The sequence below is a fragment of the Nelusetta ayraudi genome, unplaced genomic scaffold (assembly GCF_046127955.1).
Source record: "Nelusetta ayraudi isolate G7.1 ecotype Tasmania unplaced genomic scaffold, CSIRO-AGI_Nayr_v1 ptg000088l, whole genome shotgun sequence".
Classification (NCBI taxonomy): Eukaryota; Metazoa; Chordata; class Actinopteri; order Tetraodontiformes; family Monacanthidae; genus Nelusetta; species Nelusetta ayraudi.
In genome coordinates this window covers 928,248-948,005 of record NW_027466138.1, presented here as the reverse complement: position 1 = coordinate 948,005, position 19,758 = coordinate 928,248, and the positions used below count along the sequence as shown (strand labels likewise).

The 19,758-nt window shown below is 45.3% G+C and overlaps 3 protein-coding genes across 3 annotated transcripts; all 3 read right to left on the bottom strand.

Moving 5' to 3' along the window:
- Window positions 1-268: 268 nt before the first annotated feature.
- sephs3 (selenophosphate synthetase 3) lies at window positions 269-6,485 on the bottom strand. The gene is made up of 8 exons (XM_076045951.1): window positions 6,109-6,485; window positions 4,616-4,719; window positions 4,070-4,177; window positions 3,029-3,183; window positions 2,219-2,309; window positions 2,020-2,119; window positions 1,254-1,466; window positions 269-1,146 (listed from the first exon to the last, which is right to left on the bottom strand). Exons 1-8 carry the CDS (start codon window positions 6,374-6,376, stop codon window positions 899-901), a joined length of 1,287 nt encoding a protein of 428 aa, XP_075902066.1. The 5' UTR covers window positions 6,377-6,485; the 3' UTR covers window positions 269-898.
- Window positions 6,486-7,161: 676 nt separating this feature from the next.
- ndufb11 (NADH:ubiquinone oxidoreductase subunit B11) lies at window positions 7,162-10,363 on the bottom strand. The gene is made up of 3 exons (XM_076045928.1): window positions 10,149-10,363; window positions 7,994-8,124; window positions 7,162-7,375 (listed from the first exon to the last, which is right to left on the bottom strand). The coding sequence occupies exons 1-3, from the start codon at window positions 10,320-10,322 to the stop codon at window positions 7,246-7,248; spliced, it is 435 nt and encodes a 144-aa protein (XP_075902043.1). The 5' UTR covers window positions 10,323-10,363; the 3' UTR covers window positions 7,162-7,245.
- A 1,174-nt stretch (window positions 10,364-11,537) lies between these two features.
- tbc1d25 (TBC1 domain family, member 25) lies at window positions 11,538-19,515 on the bottom strand. Its single transcript, XM_076045884.1, has 7 exons — window positions 19,330-19,515; window positions 17,891-18,000; window positions 17,648-17,802; window positions 17,161-17,288; window positions 16,483-16,671; window positions 14,959-15,234; window positions 11,538-14,749 (listed from the first exon to the last, which is right to left on the bottom strand). Exons 1-7 carry the CDS (start codon window positions 19,372-19,374, stop codon window positions 13,073-13,075), a joined length of 2,580 nt encoding a protein of 859 aa, XP_075901999.1. The 5' UTR covers window positions 19,375-19,515; the 3' UTR covers window positions 11,538-13,072.
- Window positions 19,516-19,758: the final 243 nt, after the last annotated feature.

Genomic DNA, 19,758 nt, shown 5'->3' with positions numbered 1-19,758 from the left:
GTGGCCCAAATCCTCTTTCGTACCAAATCAAGAAATCTGCATTGTGATCAAAAAAAAGAAAAAATACTACACCAAAAATGTCACTGATTCACTAATAATCATGTGCACGTGCAAAACCAGTCACAGAGTCCAGTGTGAGCTACAAGTCTGTTTAACCATGTTGGCATTAGGTGGCACTCTTTCTGAGACTCAAGCCCAGTAAACGTAGTCAAGCATACTGCAAATAAAGACAAACTCGCAGTCGCACAAAAAAAACCAACACAATTCCTTTGTAAATTGGTAAGTGTTTATTGATCATGAAAAGCAAGAAATCTACAAATGGGAGAGGGGGGGGGATGGAGGGGTGCAGCCTCAGACCCCCAGCACACAGAACCCCCCCCCCACCATCCAAGAGTACACATCCACTCCACCCGACCCCACTGGCAGGGTTTCTAGGCAGAGCTTCATCAACAGGATGGCTGAGGGGGGGGGGTTGATGCTGGCGGCTGGTGGCCCACATGGAGGATGGACAACCTGACCCCAGCCCCGCCTACCCAGGAGAAGCTGCTCAAGCCTTCCCACTGAATAGACGGGCGGAGCCAAGCGCCAGGACAGATTTTTTTTTTCTTACCAACGTGAGATGTGAAGATAATCATCATTTTCAGATTAAGACACTTACTAGTCAACATGATCTGGAATGTTTCCTCTTAAGAATAGAAAAAAAATGTTTCAACAAATCAACTCTTCTTGAGACGAGTTCGTATTTTTCTTTTTTTTTTAAAATAATTTAGAAAATTGCTTATGCTGTAGAAAGTAATTTAAATATATTGGTGAAAGAAGACACTGCAAACACTGTGTCACCGCTGGTGTGACCAGACACATGACCAGACACATGACCAGACACATGACCAGTGCTGTTTTACGATAGATTGGGGCAGGGGGGCGCCGGCGTGGCCGAGCTGTTTTCCTGATTTGCCGCCTGGCTTCCTCGTGGCGGAACCTCGATGATGCGTGGTTTGTCAATGATGCGAGCGCGACGGTCTCCTTTCTCCACGATGCCGATGATCCACGCTCCTCCCGCCGCGCCCTGACCCCCCACGCTCTGGCCCTTCATCTCCGAGCAGAACTTGGCGGCCTGCTCTCTGGGGAGGCACACCAGAAGTCCACCTGTGGTGCACGAAGCAAACGAGAAGCATCGAGTTACTGAATCGCAATTTCCTCCGCAAACTGGCGTCTCTGTGATATTCAATTTTTTTGTTGTATTATTTTCCTACCAGAGGTCTCCGCTGATGTGCCCTGAATCAGGTTGAACAGGTTTCCGCAGGCTTTACTGATGGCAGCCATCTTGGCTATGATCGGGAGGTTGTGAATGACAAAGGCCACCTCGTTCTGCTGCTGCGCTGCCAAGTTGTTGGCGTGGCCCAGGAGGCCGAAGCCCGTCACGTCCGTGGCAGCGTGTGCTTGGAACTTGTGCATGAGGCCCGCGGCTGGGGAAGCACAACAGTCAATATGGACGGAAGAAATCACAGGCCACCAGGTGGACCAAGAACAATGTAGACAGACAGACAGACAGACAGACAGACAGATAGACAGATAGACAGATAGACAGACAGATAGACAGACAGACAGATAGATATTTTATTGATCTGCAGGAGAAATTTGGGTATCAGTATTGGGTATCGGTACCGATACCGGGCTTGAGTGGTCTACTTGTGCTTGATATGAAATATGAGCCAATAACAAAACACCAATACCAGCTGTATCTGTGTGTATGTGACAATTTAGCAAGATTTTAGTTTGCATTGCAGTGAAGCATGCTGGGAAACATTGTTTAAAGAACCAAACATCTGGGGGGGGGGACAATCAAAGTAATTCTTTAATGGGTACTGGGTTTATTGAGTACTTGGTATCAGTGTATGAGAACCTGCATTTTATATATAAGTTCTATCTATCTATCTATCTATTGGTCTGTCTGTCTGTCTGTCTGTCTGTCTGTCTGTCCGATTGAAAAGAACAAGAGGAAAACAGGTGCAGTCTTACCTGTCCGGTTTAGTGTTGCCATGGAGAACATGGCTTCCTGGTACGCCTCTTTCACTTCCTCTTTGGTCACAACCAGTTTGATCTTGTTCCACCTTTCAGGCTGATGAGACACACAAAAAAAATACAAAAACACAACAGTGTGTATAGAGGAAGACAGCGTTTGGTGAAGCTGCAACTGAGAGAAAGAAGATTGGCTCACCTGCTCGAGCCACTGGTGGGCGTTCACAGCCACCTGCGTCCCCAGAGGCTTGGTCAGAACCAGGACGTCGCCTGGAACGGCACCATCCGGCCTGAAGGGGGACATAAACCAATTCAACTGGTAAAACAATCCAACTGGTTAGCACGAAATGAAAGCGGGATGTTAGGACTTCACATCCAGTTAGGTGAGTTGGTAGCAGCCAGAAGCTGCTGACTGGAATGAAAGGCCTCAGTGTCCTGCAGCAGCCATGACTCACTCTGGTGCTTCACTGAGATCTTATCACAGCCAGTCAGTCAGGAGGAAGGCCAGCGTGGACCCAGCCTGCTTCTAGACTATAGTCTGCCTGCATACAAACTGCCTGGGTGAGGAGCTTGTCAAGGAGGACGGACCAAGATCACAAATTAACCTCAGCCAGTCTTCAAGAAACAGTGGCGCTGTTCAACATTTACTGTTTGATTTGATTTGATAATAATAATAATAATGATAATAATAATAATCATGAATGATTATTTTGATTATTTGGGGGTGCTGGTAGGACCATGATGTAGGTGCCGAAACAAAAACCCAAAACAGTAATAAACAATAATAAACTATATTAAACAATAGAGATACATAGACAGATGGATAGATAGACGGATGGATAAATGGATGGATAGATGGCTGGACAGATGATAGATACTTTATTGATCTCCAGGAGAAATTAACATACAACAATGTCAGATATATGAGAATCCCCAGCACGCAGACTTTACTGAACAACCGTCAGAGGGAAGGGACGAGCAACTAGCAACTTTTTTTTTAGTGACTTACATAATGAACTCGTTTGGCTGGCAAACAACGGTGGCCACTCCCCCGATGATGATCCAGGGGTTGATCACCGTCTGGCCGCCTGTCACGGAAGTCCCGCCTTCTTCTGCGGCATCACGGAAGCCCTGAATCATCAGCGGCATCACTCGCTCGCGGTCCTGCGCAACACATTCACACGTGGAAGCGTCAGAAAACACTCGACTGTGATACAAAATCAACCTTTAGGTGAGCGGTGGGCCAACTGTTGGACTGGTGGGGCCACACTGGAGTGTAAAATGTGTCAGAAGGGGGGCGGTAGCGGAGCAGCAGCAGAGGAGGGATGGAGTGTTTTGGTGAGCCGCCTCATAGGAGGAAACAATGTATGATAGGATGTGTATGTATGATATGATATGATATTTACTATTAAAATAATTTCTTCAAGTTGGGCCGGATTAAAAAGCTTAATGGGCCGCATGTGGCCCCCGGGCCATAGCTTGCCCACGCCTGCTTTAGATGATAAACTGTGACGTAGCGCAGGTTTAATGAGAGACAATAGTTTCACGGACCAGCATGAAAACTGTGGCATTTTCTAAATAAACGTGAATCCACTGTGTACACGTTTGGAACTTTATTAGCAACGTCCTCTTAACATGGCGACAACAACATAAAAAGATAAAAATCTGCTCTGTTAAACGTTGCTTTCTTTCTCTTGGGAGTCGTGGGCTCTTCCGTCTCCTCCCTGGGCCTTTTCCTCTTTCCAAAGACGCTCGCTAGCTCGCGGGTTTAATCCGGCGGTAACGTATGATGCTGACCGAGACGAGCGCCTTGACGTGCGTCAAGAGTTGAGCGTTAGATGGACAGAACGGAGAGAATCCGGTCCTTTTTCAAAATAAAATTGTTCAGACTCAAGATAATGAATGAAAAGGGATTCATTTAACGGAAGTTAGTTATTCTTTCTGTCCGGCCCGGTATCCAAAAGACCCGCGGACCGCCCTGGGGGTTGGGGACCGCTGACGTAGTGCACACAGCCAACACCACTGGAGTGTGAACGTATGGAACTCGTACCTTTTCATTCATCTTCTGGCTGACGCTGAGCAGCATCAGCATGTTGTCGCACTCTGTGATGCCCATGGCGTAGAGGTCACTGAGCACGTTGGCGCACGCTATCCTGCCCTAAGACACAAGACAGGAAGCACATCCTGAGCGGCAGCACAGGACATACAGGTACTACCCAGAACATTAGAATATCCTGAAAAGGTTGCTGTATTTCTGCAATTCAACTTAAAAGGTGAATTTGACATATTATATAAGGGAATAATATGCTACTAATAATATAATATAATATAATATTTTACGTACATTTAGGGAGAAGCTACTTGCAACTAAAGGTGTTCTAGGCACCAATGCCACCCCAGTGAAGTTGAACTGGCCAATATGGACCAGTCACACTCCAGGCGTACATTCCTGTGCTCCTCCAGTGGTAACTTCTCATCAAGATCATAATAAACAAATTCACTTTCATAAGAGAATACAAATAGCATCAGACAGTACATTGAAAAGTCCTGCCAAGGGTTGGTTTTTTAATATCTAATATGTGGTTTATCATCTCACCATCATGTAGGGGTCGTCCACCAGAGGGTAGAAGAAGTCAGTGGTCTGAACCAGGGAAAGTCTTCCATGCTTCAAGGGGATCACACAGCAGTCCATGCCAACGCCTGCAGACACAATGCACCACAGTCAGTCAGGAAGACACAGCCAGCCTCCCTCTAACCGCTCATCCACTGGTACAAGCATTCACATTCTGCACTTCAGTAAAACTACGGATACTTGTGTAAAAAGAAATGACTCCCATAAAAGTACTGATTCAACTCCTCACGAGTACAACAACAAAGTATTTGTACTTCTGCCAACGTTCAGGGTTCCGGGTGGCTGAAATGAAGGCGGGTCGCCAGTTCATTGCATGTCATCAACAGAGAAAAACAAACATCCCTGCAGACAGCGTAGATGAGCCAATCAGCCGACTGTGCAAACAGGGCTACTCAAGCAAGCATGGGCAAACTATGGCCCGGGGGCCCTATGTGGCCGTTGAAAGCTTCTTACTCAGGCCCACAGAACTTGAAGAACGTCATCAAAAAGCTGTATGTTCTCCATGTTTCCAGAGTCGGAGCTTCAAAGACACTGATTTGATTTGGTTGCAACTTTTGCTTTGCTTCTTTTTCAACATTAAAGCAACATGTTTTCTACATATAACATGCTAGATAGTTTCCTCCTATGAGGCGGCTCACCAAAACACTCCATCCACCATCTATAAAGAGCACAAGACAGCTCAACAAACTCCCAAATGATCCTCAATATTCCTCATTATGTTAAACCAGGGACTGGTACATTCTTACTTTCTTCCTTTGGTGAAAGATTTTTTATTTTTATTTATTTTATTTTATTTTTTAAATCTTGCCGACTTTAGAGACCAAAGGGTTGGTTCAGTGATGACGCATTAAACACAGCGTCAGTGCATTAAACCAGGAGTTGGCGTCCCAGCTCCAACAGGATGTTTCATATCTAAAACAACCCACACGGTTCGCTTCTTGTTCGGCGAGGTTTCCATGCGGCGCTCCGCCCGCAGGGTTAAAGTCACACTTTATTCCTTGCTGATCGTGCGGGATTCCAGCAGGCCAGGTGCCGGTTGGAGCAACGCGGCGCGTTTCACAACTTGAGTAGGAAGTTTGCGAGTTTCGCATGAACCTTGGAACGGAACCCCCTCTCAAAGGTGCTGCTGAATCATGCCGACTGGCACTTTATTGCCTTCCGCATCTCTGTTTTATGCCTGTGTCTTTAAGAGCCGTAACACTCACTAGGTGACCAAACACTTTGTTATAAGCCTTCTTTGTGGGAATTCCACGGTCGGTCTCCGCAGAGAGCTTTGATGCGTCACAAACTAACTGTCAAATGAACGCACTTCACGCATGTTAGCACAGTTAGCAGCAGGATGCTAATAGACTGACGTCGCGGTTCATCGGCACGGCACGGCACGGCTCGGCTCGGCTGGGCTTCTACACACCGACCAGTCAACTCACTAGCGGCGGTTCTCATCTCATGTTTCTTACCGAGCCGAGGACCAGGCATCTGCTGTCCGAAGTCCGATGCGTCGTCCTCGGCCTTGCCGTCGGCCCGGTCCGCCTCCAGTCCCGCCAGGAGTTTGAGCAGAGCCTCCTGCGGGACCTTGCAGCCTCATCCCTTCAGCTCCGAGAAGGCTGTGAGGCGGAAGCCGCGATCCAGCCCATGCTCCTCGGGTTGGAAGTGCTTGTACTCCGGCGGGAGGCAGCCGCCCTCGGAGCCGGCAGAGTCTGCCGGCGGAGGAGTGGAACCTGACATGACGCGGTCTTCCCCCGGCACGGCAGGGCACAACACAGCAGAACCACGGACCAGTCGCAACAGCGTGATGAACGTACGCAACGATGAATGGAGCGCGCGTCCGTCTGGTCGAGAGCGCGCCGCTGCTCCGAGCCCAACCAACCAACCCGAGCCGACCGGTCGTGACGTCATGAACGTGCAAAGAAATCCACTATCCACCGCTAGTGGTTACAAAGAGAGAACACAGCGTAGCCCGGACATCATGGTTTGTACTCACACCGCTACATTTGGCGCTAAAAGGTTCTGTCTTTCTATTCTAATGGCCATAATCTGATATACAATTCTTTAAAATATTTTCTATGATGAACCTATTTTGAATGAAATAAAAAAAATGTATATGTTCGGTCGATTAACCAAGCCAATTTATTTATAAAAAAAACTCCTCAAAATTAAATGTGTGTACTTTATCTGTACTTTCATTCTGTATCTGTATCTTCTGTATATATTTTATTACTATTGTCTCACCCCAAGCATTGTGTGTTTTTTAAGCTCATACATCATCATTGCTTGAGCTCTACCAGGCTACTGTTCATCATCTCTATGAAGATGATCAGATGGGACTTCAGTACAAACAGTGTACACAATGAAATTATGAATAGATTATATTTAATAGAAGTGTATTCTATTAAATGTGCGTGTGTGCACTTACATATTTGTGCATACATTGTACTGCATATATTGTCACAGTCACTCTGTCTTCAAAACACATTTAAAAGACTCCAACAAATCACTCCAAAACATAAAAGTCTGGTAATTCCTACTCATTTATTCTCAAACAGTGAAACACAATAATAACTCTGATATACAACTGCAGCTGTTGTTAGACATGTTTATGACTCTCCAGCAGAGGGCAAAACAATCTTGTTCGAGTCGTAGTAGTTCTCCTCTAAGAGAGGAAGGCCTTCCTGCTCTCGCTGCAGGATCAGACGCTCGGCCTCCCGTCTCGCCCACTGCCGCATACTAGGACACAGAGAGAGAGAGAGAGCAGGAGAGAGAGGGAGATGAAGGAGACGAAGCACAACGAAATGAAATTTCTCAAATAAAACTGTATTTACTTTTGACAATTATGCTAATACTTCTCATTTGACTTTACTTTAAAGGTCTGTTCATTACATATAGTTTTACTGTAGCATTAACTCATTAATTTGTATACTGCTAAAATTTGGAGAGCAGTGTGTGAGTATATACATAACCATTTTAATGTAAAGTGTTCATTTGGATCCAACTTGTTGTAATAAAGGGCTTAAACTGTGCTGTGGACCAACGCTCAATTTGCAAGTACTGACAAAGTCCTTTAGTTTTTCTTTAAACTGCTTGTCTGGTGCGTCAGTGACAAAGCAATCCAGCATTCACTGCTATATTTTGGTAGTAGTAAAAAAATAAAAAATAAAAATACATTTTAGAGCTAGTTGATAACAGGAAAAACAATTTACCATTTCAGAATAAAAGGCCAGAATGTATATATTTTTTAAGTAATATTTGTGGCCCAACAATGTGACTTACATTTTAAAAACCCATTGGTCTTGTGACCCACAGCTGCCCAGCAAAAGTGTAACAGATGAGGAGTGGCACACTCACCCATGATCAGGTAAATAATGGATAAAGGTTCCTCCAATAACAAGAGCCACTGAGATGCCAAAGAAGAAGCCGATCTTCATGTTCCACTCGTCAACCACAGGGTCCTTGGAAAACCCATGGTATTCTGGGTTCTAATGGAAACAAGTGGAAGAAAAAAAAAAGATAAATGATGGACAGTCAGGACAAAACAGATTTTAAAGTGTGAAGTAAAGAAAACACTCATTAAGATTAACAAGTAATATTTGTGCATGTATGGAGACACCATATTCAGTGTCAAACTTTGGAGGATAACTGAGAAGTGTTCAGTGCTCATCTGTGAATGTCGGGCTCAACCAGACTGACTAAATATTGGCAATGGTGCTGATTATACAGCAGAGTTTTAGAGTGAGGTTTTGAATTTTATTTTGAGATGATGAACAACAGGTTTGGCTTTAGTATGGAATACCATGAATTTACATCCCCAAGCATTCATCCACCCAGTAACACAAGCTTGTTTGACCAAGTTCAGTTAGAGTATGAATCCATTATGTGTCATGGAACAAATAGTGACAGGAAATTGTTACTGTGGTTACATATTGCCTGGTAATAAATGTGATCGGCTGCTGCAAACACAAATATGTGTGCAGCAGTCATAAAAAGCACTGCTACCTTTTATTTTGGTGCTGTTATTTTATTGTTTTTCTTTTTTTGCATTGGGGTTGCACATCTGCCACTGCAGTAAAATATCAGCCTAAATGCTTGCCACACAATGTCAATAGACTAACATGACTAGTCTTAGAATGCACTAACCATTTCAAAGAAAGACGGAAATGTAAATTTTACCTGCATTAAATGCTGCTGCAATCACCAACCAATACCAACTTTTTATACCACCACAACAAAGAGTGTGCTAGCATACTGCATCATCATACTGCTAGCTGCACTGCAAAAGACAAGAAAGCCCTGCAGGGTGTGATAAAGTCTGCGCAGAAGATCGTTGGCTGCCCCCTGCCCTCCTTGGAGGGCATTGCAAACTCGCAGGGGTTCAGCAGAGTAAGGAAAATCCTGGCTGACCCTACACATCCTGGCCGGAGTTTCCTGGAACTCCTGCCCTCTGGCAGAAGGTACAGGACTCAGGAGTATCAACTGCAGGACAAACAGACTGAGAAACACTTTTTATCCGTGGGCTATCAGGCTGTTAAATGCCTGAGCCCCATCCTCACTGGCTGAGAACGTGTTTAGCAGAGCATTCCCTTTCTCTTTTTTAATCTTTTTTTTCTCCAATGTTTTTGTGTGTGTGTGTGTGTGTGTGTGTGTGTGTGTGTGTGTGTGTGTGTGTGTGTGTGCGTGTGTGTGCGTGTGTGTAATTATTTGGGGTGTGTGTGTGTGTGGGGGGGGGGGATGTGTGTGTCAAAACGGTTTTAACTGTGTATCTAACTGTCTTTTAACAAACAAATTTCATTGTAGCCTTTATTGTCATTGCTTGTTGCAATGACAATAAAGAACATTTGATTTGATTCTCAAAAAGCCCTTCACCTATTGTGATCAGACAGTTTGTAGATGCATGTTTCCAACATCAATAACATTTATTTAGATGATTTGGACAAAAATAGATCCACTATTGGATGTGCGTGAGGTTTTTCAGTCTATTTGACAATCCGTGTTACAGTTTAACTCGAATCTGATGCTGACCATACATGCAAATATATTTATAATGTAAATAAACAGTGTCTACTTTAAATGTCACTGCACATCTTATGAGGATGTGACAAATGAAGTGATTGAATCTTCTAACCAGTGCGTCAACATGTAGAATGGATGGCATTTCACTTGCTGAGCTTTATTTGCAAAACAAAACAAAACCAAACATTTAAACATGCTTATTAATTTACTTTGTGTATTCAAAGCTTGTTTGCAAAGCTGTGAATTCACTGGTAGGAGCAGACCGATGAAGTGTGTTGCTTGTTGTCCATCACCAAACTTGGGTTAGCTGATGTCAGCTAACTGGCTAACGGGCTCGACTGCGCTACGCTTTCGTCGTAAGATCCCGCGTCCAGTCAATTCACGACAAGTTTGGCTCGTTATTGGGGTTGACCGCTGTGTTGTCAACATCAGGTTGTGTCTCAAAGCGGGTCAGTCGGTGGGTGTCCGAGGCCTGCCGTGCACAGCAACTCACCTTGACGTACTGGCTGACCTCACTGTGTCCGCCGGGCGACTCGGCGGGATGGAGCTCCGTCACGGCGGTCGAACCGGCGGCCCCAGTCGGCTTGGACTGGGAGACGAACCGGACCGAGGAATTGGACAATAACCGGGGCACAGTTGGCCCTAACCGTGCAAGACGGGTCAACATGTCTCCCGACTTCCAAAGCTATTGACCCGGAAATGGAAACGACGTCTTCCGCCTCTTCTTCTTCTTCGTGTTTCACTGGCGGATTGCAATCCTAATTTAAAGGTGCATACCGCCACCTACCGAACCGAAGTATGCAGGCCTGCACTCTGGTTTAATGTTTTATTACATATCTTGAAAATAAATAAATAAAAAATAATTTAAAAAAAATCACATTTTATGAAATAACCCAGTATCATCTTCTATGGTTTCTTAAAGTCGTGGTTATTTAGGAGATCTAAATAAGGAAAGACAAAATGAACTAAATCCAATCACCCAGTATCAAGTAAGAAAGCTATTACCCCTCTCTGTATCTCCCACTTGTACAACTAAAAAGTTACCAAGTAAACAAACGTTCCATCCTTACTAAGCATCAACAAAATAGTGAAAATTAGCAATGAAAAAGAACAAAAACAAATTCTTAGTAGTAGTAAATCCATTGACCGAATGGAAAACAAGATTAAAAAGGTAGAATAAAAATGGCCCATCGACTAATCACAATAAACATTAAGAAATAAATGGCTGAACTTGCAGCGCTATAATGGGAACAGGAAGGCGATAAAGACGTTGAGTCTGTGTTGTAAGCTGTTAACACTATTGGCAGCTACTGTAAATGGCAGCCTGCCCACAGGCAGCCATCCATCACCAAGCCACAGCTACAACTACGTTCACTGTGTTCCCAGTGGGACTGCCAAGCCACCAAGCCACCAGTGGTTAGCTTGTAATTATAGTAACACACCGTCTTGTCATAACACTCTGCTACTTGGTGCCATGTTGAACAATAAACAAGAGGAAGGAAGTGGGGTCGTCACTCTCCTTTATTACAAGTCTCGTAAACATGATTTGAAAAGTTTTAATCATATTTCAATAGAAAACCATGCAGTTTTATTTAAGCGGCGACTTTTGGCCAAGGACAGTTGGGATAGGCTACAGCAGGGTTTCTTAAGTGGTGGGTTGCGACCAAAAAGTGGGTTGCAGCTTCGTGGGCAGCTTCCCTTTTTTTCTTTTTTCCCCCAGAATTTTTTTTTTTTTAAATGTATATATTTAGAGAGAAACTGCTGGGGCATTTGGTCCTTTATTATTGTCACGGTGTATGAACACCATAACTGTGCAATCACCTTCTGATGCTCTGAGCTCACAGGTCAGCATCATGCAACAAGATTAGAAACAAAGCTCATGTCAAGGTTTTTGGTATTATTTATAGATTTATTTACAGACATAATGTGTAGCATATTGAAATTCTCATTAACAGTATAATTCTTTAAATTTCCTAGAAATGAAACGGAATCAAGTTTTTCGACGATACATCTTTAAAGTTTTCCAGGGCAAAAATAAATAAATGATAAAAACAAGTCCAGCAACACAGAAGACCTTCATCATTCAACCTCCCTTTATGTTCGCCAAGTGATGATTAGTGGACAGGAGAGTCGTTCCCAAGGAACTGTTGACAAATAGGATGGGCAAAGGAGGACATCATAAATAAGGTGCAATGCTACAATTTTTTAATTTTGAATAAATGCGATCAACCGTTAATGATTAACTATCTTTAATTTTGCCAATCACAGCAATCAACATAAAATTTAAACTGCAAAGTGAACTGCAAACTGGTACGTGGACTTAGCAGTAGAAACTGTGCAGTGTATAAAGTATACACAGTATGACAGTGAATAAGACCTCTGGGCGATGCAGTAATAAAGGTGTCTGGACTTTACGTGGAGTTGCTGTGACTGTGTCACAGTAGCGGTAGTCGTTCTTCTATTGCTACAATAAACTGTCAATAAGATAAAAAACGAAATGTAACCATAGTGATGCATAATATATGGAGAGTGAATACATATCACCGGTGCGTCAGTGCAGATGCACATTCAGGCAACTGAGAGAGAACAGCTGACAACTGCTGTTGTATCTGCTCTAATGTTTGGTTCATTTATATGAAGATGCATTCTGGTTCTCTGAATTTGATCTGTGGAGGCTTTGGAAAACTAGAAGAATAAACAGAGCATGACGAGGGGCTGGAGGAGCCCCACCACAACGTAGAATCCTCTTTCAAAGCTCTGCAGACAGAGAGATCAAAGGCAAGCAAAAGCAAAACTTAAGAAAAACAAACAAACAAACAAACAAACAATAGATTTTCCGCACATTGCCAGCGACAGTTGGTCCTGTCGGTCCACGTGATGTACTGGTACCACCAAGCCAAACACATGAAAGTAGCAGGACTCAAGCTTGTCGAGCAGATGTGCCAACAAAAGCATTTCAAGCTATCAAATTTGTGCTCTGACCGTTAAGCAAAGTTGATTCGAAGCACTTTAAGGATTCGCCGGACATAAACTTGAACTTGTAAACAAAGTAAATAAAGGCAGTGGGCTAAATGCACAAGGTGGCTTAAATAGAGTTGTATTTAAGGGCAGCTTAACTTCTAAATATAAAATGAGCACATGGCGCCCTCCCAAACCCCCCATAAACATCATCTAAGATAAACAAAAAGAAAAGTAAAATCCTTCAAGAATGTGAACACAGATTAAAAAAAATAGAAAACTGCAATTACAGGCATATTATTTTAAAGTATACACATTGTGAGATTATTATCGACGGTCCAATTCCATTTAGGAAGCCGTCTTCAAAGAGAAACCCTCAATAAATAGGCCAAAAATGTACTGGCTGCTTGACTAGAGAGATAGGAACAGAGGTGGGAAGACCGGCCAATGGGAACAGAGTCAGGGCGACGGAGCAACACAGACGACAGCTGCGGCCGTCGGCGAGGGAATGGTGGTGGCCAGGTTGTACGTGGAGCGCGGAGACGACAACGCCGACCGGGGCGACGCCAACGGACTGCGGACGGGCCGAGCGCAGACGGCTGACGAGGCCGAGTGGTGGTGAGCAGCAGCGGCGGTGGTGGCGGTGGTGGTGGTTGGAGAGTCCAAGCTGACCTCGTCGCCTTCCTCCGAGTCCCACACTTCGCTCTGCAAGTAGTCCGCAAACAGCGCCTTGGCCCGCTGCAGCACCCTGCTCAGCTGGTGGCGCCGCACCAGGCGGTCAAAGTGCATGGCCAGCTCGTTGTAATCCAGGCCGTTCTTGATGATGTGGTCTCGGTGCTCCAGCAGGATGGACAGGCACAGGAAGAGCATGAACGGGTTGCCCTTGCCGAACTCCTGGGGAGGCGGAAGGGAACACGGCTTGACGCTGCTGACGCTGCTGACGCCGCTGCTGCTCTCGGGTTTCGAGGAACCGGGCGTGCCCGCGGGCGGCGGGCCTCTTCCAAAGGGCAGGATGGGTGAAGACAGCAGGGACTGACTCTGGCTGTGAGAAGGAGAGTCCACAGACTTCTTGGCGGGAGGAATTGGGGGCATGCTGATCCCTGGACTGCAGAGAACCTGGGCGGAGGAGGTCAAGGCTTTGGGGACAGTCCTTGCAGACGCCTCCCCTCCTCCTTGTGCGGTGGACTGTGACGAGGACTTTGGGGAAGAGGCGGACGACGCGTTAGGAGGGCACACTGAAGACGCCGGGGGGGCTGAGGGACCGCTCTTCCACGCTGAAAGTCCATTTAGAAAGAGCGGTGGTGATGAAACTGGAGACAGGCCGTTTTCACAATGTGTGATAAGAGGGGTTCTTTCGCCCGGGTCGTCCTCGCTCTCAACTGTGGATTGACGTCTCGGGACGCTCGCCACAGATTCTAAGGCTGCTGAAGACTTTGGCTGCTCAGCTTCATTCATTTCAAGGCTGTCTTCGTTTCGCGCTGTGTAGTATTTGAACTCTCCGAAGCTGGTTTGCCTCTCAAAGGGACTTTTCGGCAAGTCTGCCTTCCTCGTGATGGGGAGACTGACCGCCCTGTGACTCTCCTCACCTTTTGTGCTCGGCTCCACATCGCTCTTCTCGGCGCCATCGTTCCGACTCACTTCCGAGTCTTCTCTTGGAGGCCGGAGCATATGTTGAATGCGTCGCCTCTCTTTGTGGTCCTTGTCACCGCCGAAGCCATTCACCATTCTTTTTTCCTGGTTGTTACAGGACATGGCTTCAACAGCGGCCAGCGGGGGGCCCAGAAGCTCCACTTCAGTCTCAGGAGGATCGGGTGGGAGGGAGCTCCAGGTGACCTCCAGCATTCTCAAGGCATCGTCAAACGCAAACTCTCGCTTGAGGTCCAGAAGCAGCCAGCGGTAGCAAAAGAAGAGGTCGTCCGCTCCTCGAGACACCAGGTAGGTGTAAAAGTCGGGGTCAGAGTACTGCAGGAGCAACTTGAGATGCTGGAACTTCACCGACATGAGCTGCCCATCAGGCCGGAAGTTCCCCTCCAGTCGCTTCATGATGCCACAGAAACAGATGAAGGCGTGAGCCTCGTTGTCCATAACTGCCAGGATCGGAGAGGCAATGTCGCTCATGCCCTGGCAGTACGAGATCTGAAACAGAGGACAATCACAGTCACCACCTGCGACGTGCACTGCATATTTGCCTCGCTTCAGGTTCCTGTCCCGTCCACTAACTCAGGGGTTTGGAGAAGTTTTAAAAGGAGGATTTGAGGAGCACAAACCCAGCGGCTAACTGCTTAACCGACTCAACATCTTCAACCCAACTCAACATCTTGAACCGACTGAACGTCTCCCCTCACCTGTGGATGGGTGATGGCAAACGTGGTGAGGAGGTCTGTGAGGGCCGTTAAATGTGGACTGTCCTCCGAGCCGGCGTAGTACGGGTGAGCCCGGTCTGTCCTCAGCACGTCCTTGAGAACGTTCCCACGGATGAACTCAAGGTCATCCAGGGTGACACGTGCCGTCCACTCCCTCTTCAGCTGTTCATACTCCCTGGTCTTCCTCTTCATGTAGTCCATCCGCTCCTGTCCACTCAGCCCGTCGGGATAGACGTTGAGCAGATACCTCCACACGACCTGCGGAGAAAACAGTGACAACTTGCCAACTAACCACAGACAAACATACAATGATTGATATCAATTCTTACAACTCTATGTCTTAAACGCAATGAATATACAACTGAGACTACAAAAAAATCATAATGATGGTATAACATGTGAATCCAATGACATGATACAGACACTTGATGAAATGTAAAGATATTGAGGTTGAGCTTGTTTGTCGTGTGTGTGTGTTGCTGAGGTTGCTGAGGTTTGTTTTATTGTCTGGTTTCTCATTAATATGCTGGGTCTTTGCTTGGATTTGGTTTGGTGTTTTTTTTGGAGTGGAAAATGTATGTCGTAAATAACTGAAAATGAAAATAAGAAATAAAAAAAAGAGAGTGAAAAAGATAAAAATCAATCAATTTCCTGATGTTACAACCCCGTTTCAAATAATACATTCAGCTTCAGTCTATTTCGGTTCTTCTCTGTAGCCCTTTAAAGTATTTATACTCTTCTAACAAAGCCGCTCTCTGATAGGACGAACACAGGGACGGACGCATTGGCTATGAGGCCAGTCTTTATTTACACATTTTTGTTGCTGACAACCGGAGCTCAGAAACTGTTTCATGACAGTGAATGATTGTCTGTCTATGTTTGTCTTTCTATGTGGCCCTGCAATGAAGTGGCCACTCGTCCAGGGTGTAGAGAAGAAAGGTATAGAAGGTGGCTGAACCAATGGATGGATGGATGGATGGATGGATGGATGGATGAATGAATGAATGGATGGATGGATGGATGGATGGATGGATGGATGGATGTATGGATGGATGGATGGATGAATGAATGGATGTATGGATGTATGGATAAATGGATGGATGGATGGATGGATAAATGGACGGATGAATGGACGGACGGACGGACGAATGGATGAATGGATGGATGGATGGATGGATGAATGAATGGACGGATGTATGGACGTATGGATAAATGGACGGACGAATGGACGGACGGACGGACGGACGGATGGATGGACAGATGGACGGACAGACGGACAAACGAACGAACGAACGAACGAACGATGGACGGATGGATGCCTTCCTGGTCGCCACCTTGGAAGACTGTTAAAGTGGCACATTCCTCCCCTGGATTCTAACACACGTGACTTCCAGCCAAAGACATTGTTGTTGATTGACAGCAGGGCAGTTATTAAACCCCACCAGTCACAGCAGGAGTCCGCAGGTCATTGGAAAGCGAGTTAGTAAGAGCAGGGAGATGCCACACCTTACGCAGCGAAGGCTCCACACCGCCGTGATAGATCCGCAGCCTGAGCTCCTCAGGTCGCGTCAGCTGGCCGAGTTCATTGAGATAATCGTGAAACTCGGCGTCGCTCAACGGAGGCTTGAAAGGTTTGATCTCTTCTCCGTACGACCAACTGAAGGCCTGTTGCACCTTGGATAAGGTCTTGCCCACCTGGAAAGACAAACAACCGGAACTTTGATTGCAATCAATTCTGCAGGTGCAAATCTGAGGGCCAAATTGGACTTTTTCAGACCCACATCTGATGTTTTGCAATAGAACTTCAATCTGAATGGTCACATTGCATCTCATCTGATTGTCACTAGATACAACAGATAAAAACTGGCGCCTCGTCCAAAGTTGGAGCCTGCCTTCACCTGAAGACAGCTGGAATTGGATCCAGCAACCCCACACAACACTGAGTGCAGGAGGAGCGGTTATAGAAAATGGATGGAAATGATGGATGAAATGTGAAAGAGACGCCATAGTTCTGTGCTGGAGGAGGAGGAGGTGGCGCAGGTGGAGGGGGAGGAGGAGAAAGAGGAGGAGGAGAAAGGTTTGCAAGGGCACACATCACTATGGAGGAGAGCGAGCGGACAGCGATGATAGACACATTACACATTAGACATCCTTGCAGCAAAGAGTTTAGAAAGGTGAGTGGACCTGGGTCAGGAGTGACTGGGTGAAGGGCAGAGCTGCTGACGCCAAAGACTTGGTTCTCTCCACAAAAAGCTGCTCAGACCCGATCACGTCTTTGGGGCTAATAATGTCCCAGTCCTCCATAACAGGACCTGCAGAAAAAGAATACAGCACTGTGTTAATAAACAGTCCTGTAGTTTAACTGAGCTCCTTTTCTATTTCAGTGCACCAAGACTCCTCTGTGCGGTATTGAAAACATGTTCCTGGACTGACAATTTCAGTAACCTGGAACAAATTCTTAAGGTTTTGTTCTGCTAAATGTGTATTTTTTATATTTCCATGTACATCAATGGATATCTTCAACAAAAGTCTAAACTTTGAAACAACCCCCCAAATTTTTTTTTTAACAATTAAACAAAGTCACTAAATAATCAACTTGCTTGAAAAGCAAATGACAAAGACCGATACAGATAATCTGTATCTTGACTGTCTGAGACACACATGTACTTACTGTCCTCTGAAGGCTTTATATCCATCTTAAGCTGTAGATACGGTTTGGCTGCACTCACAAATGCAAGATCCAAATCCCAGTCAGACAACAATGAAAGATACGTTTCAGAACCACTTCGGTCTCGGGACAAGTAGCTCATTCCAAAGTTTCGCTTCCTAATGTTGAAAGACAGCGAGGGAAAACCGTGTCAGGAGCTATTTAGCTGCAACACGTGTGTTGTCCTGTGCCATCATACTGACTCACCCATTCAAATCAAAGGCTCTGATGAGAATGTGCTGCAGGACCTCCAGCGATGTGATCTGAGGGTCGACTGCAAAGGATCGGAACTCCACAGGAAGTGACCCGTCACATTTCTGGAAAACATGGGGAAAAAACCGCACGCTCATAAATAAACAGTATCTCCATTCCAACATAACTACATATTATATATTATATTAATGATAATGATGTTGACAATGTGTTATCACAGTATCATTATTACAATGAACTGTGATGGTCCGAAACAGAAGGGAGAAACAGGAGCCAAGTAGAGACCACAGCAAAGCTACTGCTACATGAAGTGCTCTAAGTGTGTGTGCGTGCGTGTGTGTCAGAGTTTGATAATTAAAGGACTTTCTTTGCCTTTCAGTATAAACGGTAAATTGGTCTTGCTGGTGTTTCCTGACACCAACCCTCTTATTTTGAAATGGGACAGGCTTCATTTATTCAATGAAACACCTATTGGACATAAGACTCTGGCTGAGTGTCAAAAACAAAACAGTGAGCTCAGCAGATCATTTTTTTTTTTTTTTTTTAAAATAAAACTGCAAGCGGATAATGTTAATGATAATGTTTGTCAATGGTAAATTGGTAATTTTCAAATTTGTAAGTGGTGTCTCAGTAGGTTTGCAAAGCTTTCCGAGTTATAACCATTTATCCATCACAAATATTGACTCCTCCAGAGCAAGCAAGCAGGGCAGGAGAGCGGCCATGAAAAATTCCCCATAAATAAAAAAAATAATCACACACACTCCCCATAAATAAAGAAATAATTACACACACACACACACACACACACACACACACACACACACACACACACACACACGGGGGAAAAGCATTCAATGTTATAGAATTGCTTTGAAATCGACACCGTTCGGAGCTTCATAACGCGCTCTCAACAATTCGCACTAGATTCACCGAGAGCGACGATCGCCAGGTAGCGCGTGACGTCACGCAGCACGCAGGCTTTTGCTGGGGAACAAAAGTGACGTCAGTCGGTCTGCCGTGTTGACTTCAGCCTCCGGTTGGAAAACGCCTCAGAACAAATAATCAGCCACCGTGTCAAATTCAGACTTGCTGTATTCAAAGGGGCCAAACTCAAGTGACACCGACGTTAACCGGGCCAACGTTCCGCAGCTGTCAGAAAGAACCGAGGCTAAAAAACAAACAACAAAGCTGCGGATGGACACATCATTGCGTGCCAGCGACGGTATAAACCGCTGGCATTCCACTGACATCATGTCACATCTTTCTCCTGCACCAGCTGCACACTTTCTCTGTGCTACACAGCAATACAACGCGTGACAGCCGTAAAAAAACAACAAAAAAAACCCAACACAAAGCGTACATGTCAACCTGATAACGGACTGGCTAGCACTGTGAACAACAAACCATTTAGAATCGCACCCTGGCCATCCTACCTTGACTTTGACGCGGACGACCCCCCTCTCCTCCTCGCCTGCCATTTCAAGGTGCTGCCCACAGGAATTTTGTTCTGGTATTTTTTTTTTTTTGGCCTCTTTTCTATACCGACATGATGATCAATAACACAGTGCCGAGTTGTTCAATTGTCGGTATCTTCTTCTTCTGCTGCTTCTCTCTGTACAGTTACATTACCGTCATCTAGCGGACACACATGGGTTTGCGTTTTGATAACCACGTTCTTAAATTCCCCCCCACACTCCACTAGAATAGAATAGAATAGAATAGAATAGAGTGAAAAATTATAAAAACACGATATTTACATGTTATGAACAGTTTGATTATTTACATTCACTTGGTTATCTACATGATTCTTGAAGTGTTTTATTGCTATATATCATAGCTGAACCAGTACATTCTGTAATTGT

Excerpts from the sequence above, each read along its gene's own strand:
- ndufb11 (XM_076045928.1), bottom strand. The coding sequence starts at position 10,322 with ATGTTGACCCGTCTTGCACGGTTAGGGCCAACTGTGCCCCGGTTATTG. Across the intron at positions 8,125-10,148 it reads AGGTCAGCCAGTACGTCAAG|AACCCAGAATACCATGGGTT; the intron begins GTGAGTTGCTGT and ends TGTTTCCATTAG. Across the intron at positions 7,376-7,993 it reads CATTATTTACCTGATCATGG|TATGCGGCAGTGGGCGAGAC; the intron begins GTGAGTGTGCCA and ends TCTGTGTCCTAG.
- tbc1d25 (XM_076045884.1), bottom strand. The coding sequence starts at position 19,374 with ATGGCAGGCGAGGAGGAGAGGGGGGTCGTCCGCGTCAAAGTCAAG. Across the intron at positions 17,289-17,647 it reads TATAAAGCCTTCAGAGGACA|GTCCTGTTATGGAGGACTGG; the intron begins GTAAGTACATGT and ends CTTTTTCTGCAG. Across the intron at positions 16,672-17,160 it reads CCCAGTCACTCCTGACCCAG|GTGGGCAAGACCTTATCCAA; the intron begins GTCCACTCACCT and ends TTGTCTTTCCAG.